Genomic DNA, 9,328 nt, shown 5'->3' with positions numbered 1-9,328 from the left:
AATCAACGTATACAGGAAGAACCAGCCGAAGAACAGCAGAGTCGTGGTAGAAAGTTCGGAGATGATATTAAAGTAGCTGAGTTTAAATGTATTGTATGAATTGCCCTTACTATGGAATAAAAAATACGGAGTGTATATTTACATTTAGTTAAAAGTGACTGTAAAACATCAGCTCCAGTGGCGCAGATGGTTAAGCACTTGACATTGGCTTTTTGACGCGATCGACCCGGGTTCGATCCCGCCTTTTGTCGAACTTTTTTTTCTCCCTTTTATATTTTGTGTACAGCAGAAAAACAACTCATGGAGATGTGGAATAACATAAGTGATAAAGTTTCAGTTTTGGGTGAATTAACCCTTTAAGGGCCAGTTTTACTAACAGCTGGCACCAGCGCAAACTGTCTTTTGGTGGTAAAATAGCACTGTCAGTTTTTACTAAAGACGCAGTTTTATTAGCAGCTTGCGCCAGCGCAAACGTCTTTTGGCGTTGAAATAGTACTTTCTAAAGACGCGCAATGAAGAATTAGCACTGAAAAGGCTTGCCCCTGACCTTACTGAATATGCATTTGTAGGAGTTTCCCTTTCAGACGCAAAATTTATAGGAGGAGAGTATTCAAATGATTCACGCAATGCGTTTTACTAACGTTTGCGCTCGTCAAATGGCTGGCATTTGTGCCAAAAAAGCATGTCTTAAACTATTTTGCACTTGAAATGGCTGCAATTATTGTTGCTGGAGGAGGCACCGCAGAGAACAGAGAGCGTGTGGTAGAAGGGAGATTTTTTCCGCATGTATTAATTTATTTGGAATGGCAGAAGAACACATTGTCCGAACATATTGTTTGCCAAGCCATGTTATTTTTAATTTGCTTCAGGAAATAAAAGATGACTTGGAACCCTCAACTAGGAGTCTCGCAATTCCAGGTCTATCAAAACTTCTTGCAACCCTTCATTTCTTGGCCTCCAGTTATTTTCAACGTAGCCTACTGTGGCTTATTTATTTCTTTATTCTTTATTTGCGACTACGCTAATTTGTGCTGTTCTTCGTATATTGCATTGGTCGATATGTAAATTAGATGTTGCATGTTCTTTAATTTGCGCATTGTTAGTAAATCACCCACATAAATTTGCACTGTTTTATGTTGGTGTGCTTGTCAGTCCATAATGTAAAATATTACAATTTGGCATGAAAATACAGAGCAGGATTTTCTCACCAGAAGAAATATCAGGAAGATCCTAGGTTCTCTTTTCTATCTTGCAATATGCGATTATCTGTTGAGTCTATCCATCCCTGACATGTGGGTATAATATACCTTAGTCCAGAGCAATCTAAAATTAACAAAGAAAAGGAAGTTAAATTCAAACATTAACATAAGAAGACAACATTTCCTACTTCAGTGTTCAAAATATAATTAAAATCTCACTTGTTATTATTTACCAATTGAGACAAAGTGAACAGAGACATTTTTTATGGTTTTGTGGGTTCCATATATTATTTTAATTAACTAACGGTTTTTAATACAGGACACCAAAAATCACATTATGAAAAATATTAAACATGTTTATCCATATCGATTCGGGGTGTACTTTCTCCCAAGTGGTATAGTTAAGACGTATGGGGTTTTGACAGTGGAACTTTTATTAACGTTAGAAATTGTGTAAAATCCAGTGTCCTGTTCAGACCCTATTATTGTCACACACAGGCAAGAGACAAGAGGAGTTCAGGTAAACAGAGGGGTTTGTCAATGTGGTGCTGGTTAGGATCGAAGGCAGGTGAGTAAGAGAGATATGAGAGAGTTCTGGGGATCTTAGCTTCTTGGTAATCTGGATGTGATAGTCGTAGGAATCCTGGAGATGAACCAGGGCTGAGGAGAATTGGCAGAGCGGAGACTGAATGGACTTCTGGAGGTAAGGAAACAACAGTTAGTAAAGCTTGTAATCAATCAGAAGAGCGGAGACTGAATGGACTTCTGGAGGTAAGGAAACAACAGTTAGTAAAGCTTGTAATGAGTCTGGCAATGTTCAGGTAGTGAACGGCAGACCGGACACTGGAATGCTGAGTGGAGTGAGAAGATATAGCGGGCTTAATTGGTGATGCAGGTGCAGGTGATCAGAATTCGGGTGATTGGGATCTGGTGTGTGTCGGAGGAGGTGACTGTGCTGACGTGAGTGATTGCGATGATCTCCTGACAATTATATAGTACATACAAACAGTATTACTTTTATTTAACAAGAACGGTTATTATGTGACTATACCTTGAAACCAATAATGGTGTATTTTGATAATTGATGATAATAATGCTCCGCTCTCTTCCATGTTCAGTTCTTCATGTCTGAAGTAGCGGCGCGTGTAATCAGTGTAGGTCTCTGTGGGTTAAAAATAATCACTACATGATTGCACTGGTAACAAGCAACTTTCCAGAGATAAAGCGTTTCATTTCTGTGTGTTTCGAAGTGTCTTAATTTTACACTGTAGTTTCCAGACGAAAGGAAATGTAGTTTTGAATAAAAAGGCGACATAGCTTCACTCAGAGTAGACGCGACACCGGATGAAGAGGCTCCTGGTCTTCAAGACGAACGCGTTTGTCAAACATCTGAAATATATGTAAAATTTTCCCCAAAACTGTCGAGACAAACAGAAAAAGTAAGGAAACCGTTTTTTATAGGTTTGAAATTTAAAAAAAAAAAAAAAAAAACGCACACATACTCATTTACTGCTGTATCATCTGTCGCAGTTGCACCGATCGACCGTTGGAATTAAAATTTTTAACCCACCTGGTTGCGTTGTTATAGAAATAACCCAATAAACATAGGAATAACCCAACAAAACGACCCAACATGTTAACCCAGATATTGGGTACAGTAAATAACCCAACGTTTTTTAGAGTGTAATAAAGCGATATCACATGAGCAAGAGTTTGTAATGGCTGTATGGGCATCAGTTTTAGCACACAGACTGAAATGTGTTTACTACTCAGATAAACCATAAACTCTTCACTCTTCTATTTGGAAAGCGCTACAGGACTTAGGGTTTTTTTTTCCTCCAGCTGTCAGCCTGCACTCAAAAATGGGGGAAAAAAACAACAAAAAACGTTAATGTATGATACTAGTAAAATAGATTGCCCCTATTAGATTTAATATAAAACTATAGCATTTGTATAATACATTTTTGGTAGTGGTTATGATGTGTTGTCTATAAAGAATTCTTCTATAAAGAATTTATGTTGGTGCATGGCACCGTTATCATCTCTTCTTCTTGTCAGTGCTGTTTGTCGAGGCTGTCGAACTGTTTGACCTGCTTCATAACACGCTTAGCAATATCACGAGTAGGAGTGTGATATGGCTCAGCACGACTGTGATTAACTGCAGCACGAGGTCTCATGCTGATATTGAGCCATTGTGCACGACTGCAGGTGTGATATTGCATTTAAGCGAAAGCGAATTCAACACAAATGAAAGTATATTTATACTTTCTGAATTGCTCCCTATCCCCTATATCAGTGGTTCCTGAACTATTTTTGTTAGTTCCTGAACATTTTTTGAAACCCATTTTCACATGAAATATTTGGTAACACTTTATTTTAAGGTGTCCTTGTTACATATGTTACATGCACTTTCTATTATAATAACAATAAATTATGCATAATTACATGCAAGTAACCCTAAACCAAACCCTAATCCTAACCCTAACCATATAGTAAGTACATGTAGTTCATTAATATTACTCAGTACTTAAATGTATAATTGCACTGTAACAAGGACACCTTAAAATAAAGTGTAACCTTATTTTTTAGTATTTATTTTACTTTGTTTTTTATTTACAATATAAGTGACATATAAATATTCTAAAATATATTAAGATTGTTTTGTTATGTATGGTGATTGTGATATGATAAACATTTCATCTCAGAAGAAGTGTCTTCACTCTGAAACATGCAGCAATCTTTTTCAGTTTTTTCTGTTTGATAATTGCACTAAACCAAATCATGTTTTCAAATTTTATTCGACTTGCAGCCCTATAGGCGATTTCCTAGGCTAGCAGTAGCAAGCTAGATTTGAAAGCATAAGATCCCACCCTCCCTGCAAATCACTCTTCTCCAAAACACATGAACATGTACAGGCAGACTAGAGGCTAACCAGCGACACGATGAGAGATGGCATTGGTGGAGGGTTGAATGCAACGCTACCAGATTACCTCGTCTCATTCACCAGTGAGAAAACATTACAGTACAAAGCACATTATATTACAATAATAACGCCTTCTATTATTGCTCGGTCTGCAATAGTGTAATGGAACAGGCAGATGACGTATCATGTCTGTGCAAACAGGGTGCACAGAGGTATGTGAATACATAGGTTAACAGGCAGGTAGAACAGCCTATTGTAGCCCTCGGGCCGAGGGATATGATTGGACGAACATTTTATGGTCCTATGCTTTTCACAGATGACATAAATACATTTAGACAACTTAACTTAGGGATTGCTATCAGGGTGTGAAAAGACTTTCAACCTGCATAACAAAAAATGTTTTTGAACTGAATCCCCTACACTGCCTTTAATTATCTTTTTGTCAACTTACAAACCCCCTGCAGTTCTTTCATAAACCCCAAGAGGTTCACAAACCCTCATTTGAGAAACCTGTCCTATATAGTGCACTATTCATGGAAATAGTAAAGCAGTGAACAAGTGACTGATTTCAAATGTAGCTTTAGTAGGATGTAGGTGTTATTTATAATTTAGGGAGGATAATCAAGCTATTTAATTCAACCAACTTAATTCAACCAAATTAAGGTTAGGGGTAGAAGAGCCAAAGGTTGCTTATCAATAAGCTCCCTAGCTCGTGAAGCAGTATACCATGTACACAAATCTACAGGTAGGTCACTGGTAAGGACCCTGGCTCACTACACATTGGGACAGTGATTACTCTATTTCCGGTGACGTGACTATGTACAACGTCAACGTGCAAACGTTAACTAGATGTGTTGAATTTTGCTATTGAGACAGCCCTTAAAATGGCCAACTCCTTGAACAGTGCCTTGACTGCTGAACTAGAGTGCTGATTAAGATGCACCCAAAAACACACCAATGACTCACACTTGCTGATTTCTCTCACTCATTAATGTTGACTTTGGCAAGGTGATTTTATAATGTAGGGGAAGTTTCTAACGAGACTTTGTAGTGCAGAATAAGTCATATATATTTTTTTTAAATATCCATGCTGGTGAAGGAGATACATGAGTACATGTTGTATTTATGCATAACCACAATTTTTGCATAACCACAAGCCCATAACAGTTTAATTTGAAAATTAATACATTTCACAATTGAAAACTGATATGTCCATAAATCCATGTTATCGCAGCATAATCAATCACAAACTTGCCTATCTGAGTAGTAACATAGACAATGTAGAAATTTACATATTTCTGAAGCTATTTTATAAATTCAATTTCAATTCAATCTCAGTTTATTTACAAAGCACAGTTAAAAACAAAATTAAATAACAGCCATTAACAGAATTGAGACAAAGACAAAGTCCCAAATAAAACCACAAACCATAGAGTGAATCAGTTTTAAATCATGGATAATAAGCCACCTAGATTTAAAAATGGATAGTGTGGGAGCAGTTCAGATTTAAATAGGTAGACTATTCCAAAGTCTCGGAGCGGCTATGGCAAATGCTCAATCACCCCTAGACTTTAGTCTTGTTTTAGGAACCCACTAAGAGCCTTAAATTGGCTGACCTAAGAGCTCTTGCTGGTTGGTGGTCAGAGAGGTATAATGGTGCTAAACCATTTAAAGATTTAAAAACCAATAAGAGCCATTTAAAATTAATCCTATAGAGCATGCGTAACCAGTGTGAAGACCATAGAACAGGTTTAATATGCTCATGCTTTCAAGCTTCTGTTAGGACTCTGACAGCTGCATTTTGAACCATTTGAAGATGGTTTAGAGAAGATTGACTGATCCCCAGATAGAGTTACAATATACAAGCCTTATGGTTTAATCTAAATCTAACTTAATTTAACCTAAATCAATCACGCTTTAAAGCACTGTCCAGTAAAACGCCCAGATTTTTCACATACGGCCTGACATAAGATGCCAGAATCCAAGATTTAAGTTTGGTATACTTTGGTAATCAGAAGGGGTTAACACCACACTCTTTGTTTAACTCTCATTCAGACTTAAAAAATTAAAAGTTAAATAAATTACATTTAAATAAAAACTTTAAAATTTAGGGACATTCATGCTTTAACATCCAAGAGGCAAGCAACCACAGGGTCTAAACCAAAGATGGAACCAAGTGGAAGCATATAGAGAGAAAATAACATGGGAGCTAGAGTAGAATCTTGGGGGACCCCGCAGGTCAGAGGGACAGTACCAGAGTGAAAATGGCCAATGTTTGATTGAGACAGTTAGTAAAATAGATTAGAATCAATTTAGGGCCGAACCACTAATGCCCACCAGCTGTTCTAAGCGGGACAGAAAAACTTTGTGGCCTACAGTGTCAAAGGCAGCGCTCAAGTCTAAAAGTATAGTAGAGCTTCAGAATCCCCAGAGTCGGTAGCTAAAGCAGTGGTTCTCAAACTTTTTTGGTCGCGTCCCCCTTTAAACCTATAAAAAAATCTGGCGCCCAACCCCCCCTTCCTGAATCCCCACCTCAGACTACCAACTAATTTCACTAAACATTAAGAAAAATTAATGTTTTTTAATAATAAATAAAATAAAAAAAACCCACAGGGTGTCACGTGTATGTTCTGTTTTTCTGTTCTCCCTGCCTTGACCTAGTTTTCCTTTGTTGCTTGATTAGTTCATTAGTTTCCACCTGTGTTCATTAATTATCTTATTAGTCCATCGTTTGGTTTTGTATAAATAACCCTGCCTTTCCTCAGTTTCTTTGTCCTGTCTCCATCATGTAAAGAGGTTGTTTTCTCCTGGTTTTTCCCAAGTGGATTTATTAAAAGACTGTTTATTTGATATCTGCCTCCTTCGAACTCCTTCAAGCTCCTTCGCCTGGGAACCCGTGACACCTGCATCACTTGAAACATTGAAAAATAGCATAGAGAGAATAATAGACTTCATTTATGGTTTTTCTCTTCCCTTTCACACACCGATCCCTCTCCCATTCTAAGTTACGTCCTTTGGCTGTTTACTGTTTTAATTCTTTTCTTTTTTCTGCTGATGGCCCGCGCCACCCCTGCAATACTCATGGGCCCCCCCCGGCAGGCACGCCCAACACTTTGAGAACCACCGAGCTAAAGGAACATTATTGAACACTTTTAAAAGAGCTGTCTCAGTGAAATTAAATTTCCTAAAACCTGATTGAAATGTATCAAAGATTTTGTAATCGACCAAAAAACTTTAGCAAAAAACAAAAAAATGTTGCTAAAAATGGAAGGTTAGAAATGGGTCTGAAATTTGATAAATCAGAAGAATCTAAATTAGGCCTTCTAAGTCTGGGTTGTACCGAGGCATGTTTTAAATAGTTAGGAACAACTCCTAACTCAAGGCATTTATTAATCAAATTTAAAAGTGTCAGACCCACTAAACTGAACACTTGTTTAAGTAACCGTAGGGGAATTATATCTAAGGGTGAACCAGTTGGTTTGAGCTGATTACCAATGACATGTAAAAAAAAAAGAAATAGAAGTAAGCTGGCTAAAGACACCTGTATATTTTAAATGGCCTGCAGGGTCTCCAGCAACAGGTTAAATGGTATGCATAATCTTGTTAATAAAAACCAGCAGAAATGCTCACACATAGCTACCGACTCTGTAGTATAAACACAGACAACATGGTTTAACACAGCGTTGATGGTATTGAAAATATTTTTATGATTCTTGCTATAAGAGTCAAAAAATTTGGTCTGACAGCTCTGACAGCCTTCTTATACTTAATAAGAGAATTCTTTAAGATTTCATAAGAAATCTGAAGTTTGTCTTTTTTCCATTTCCTCTCGACCCTTCTACATGCCTGTCTCAATGGTACAAGTGGTATTATTCAACCACAGCTCAGGAGTCAACTTATGCTGTTTAGTCCTCAGTGGAGCCGCAGAATCCAAAATTTTAGTGCAGTGATCCTCTGAGTCAGAGGCGTGAGGTTTGATAGCATTCAATGATAATGGCATGTTAAATATAATAGGATTATGGTCAGAACTGTGAACTGTGGTCAATCTCAATATCACCCATAGGGAACCCATGAGGCATTATAAGATCAAGTGTGTCCATGTATGTGATTAGGTTCTTTTACAAGCTGCACTAAATCAAAAGCTTCTGTTTGACTAATAAAGTCATTTGCAAATGAGTTTGAGGGGCAGAATATGTGAATATTAAAATCCCCAATAATTAAAAATCGATCAAAATTGGGGATGATTCCCCCCAAGAAGTTTTAGAAATCTGTCAGAAAGTTTTGTGTGGCTCTGGAGGCCTGTAGACCACATACATAACTACCAGGATATCAGAGTTCAGCAACTGCAATTGAAATTATAATGTAGTTCTTTGTATAGTCCGACACTGAAAACATTCTTTAAAAATTTAAACCAAACCGCCATCCCGTCTCAGATCAGTGGGGGAGTTACAAAATTTACAGTTGGGTGATAAGAGTTCAGAGAAAGGAGTGTATGGAAAGTTAAGGCATCTGCATGGAATCTGCGTAAGTTGAAAATATCCAATATTGAGAGTGGTAATGTCTTATGGGTGGTAAGGGCAAAAAATACAGAAGAATGAAATGTAAGCTTTCAGCCTTTCTGTTGTGTAGTGAGTCTGAAGAGAAATTTACATTTATAGTAACTTGTGTGATTCACACTTACATTGTTGTCATAATTTTTCAATGAAATAAAAAGCAGTCAGCCCACTACAAGACACCTCTCATTTTATCCTGCACCGTTTCGCCTGTTCCCTTCTGGGTATGCCTCTATTGTCATGCCGTGAGTAGATAGCCGGTCATGGGGAAAAGTCATTTAACAGAGGTCCTCAGCTGGCACTAAATCTTCTCTGAGAGAGATGAGTTGTGGAGAGGGGAGGTGACTTCCATCATGTATGAGAACTGCTTCTTGCTTGAATACGCATCAGTTGTCTTCCTTCCTCCTTCAGAGAAGTCTACTCTGCCCATTGCTTTCTCATTTTAAAATTACCCACCCTTATCCTTAAATTTGTTTGCACTTCTCATTTTGGCTCCTGGCATGACTCTCTATTCACATATTATATTTAAGGACATTCTCGACAACCTGGAGAATGTGGAGTCATGTGACCTGGAGGAAGAGGACCTCATGTTGGATTTGGACCTGTCTGAAGATGCATCTTTACACAGCGGTGAGTGATGGTATAAAAAAAAA

General features: G+C 37.7%; 1 protein-coding gene across 1 annotated transcript in view; it reads left to right on the top strand.

Annotated features, from left to right (window-relative positions):
- LOC107653247 (serine-rich coiled-coil domain-containing protein 2-like) overlaps positions 1-9,328 on the top strand; it is a 66,507-nt gene that overhangs the window by 24,730 nt on the left and 32,449 nt on the right. The window contains exon 4 of the mRNA XM_016439917.1: positions 9,206-9,305. Within this exon, the coding sequence (XP_016295403.1) occupies positions 9,206-9,305 (100 nt within the window). The remainder of the gene's footprint in view (positions 1-9,205; positions 9,306-9,328) is intronic.

The sequence above is a fragment of the Sinocyclocheilus anshuiensis genome, unplaced genomic scaffold (genome assembly GCF_001515605.1).
Source record: "Sinocyclocheilus anshuiensis isolate Anshui unplaced genomic scaffold, SAMN03320099.WGS_v1.1 scaffold151, whole genome shotgun sequence".
NCBI classification, from domain to species: domain Eukaryota; kingdom Metazoa; phylum Chordata; class Actinopteri; order Cypriniformes; family Cyprinidae; genus Sinocyclocheilus; species Sinocyclocheilus anshuiensis.
This window is presented reverse-complemented; position numbering and strand designations above follow the sequence as displayed.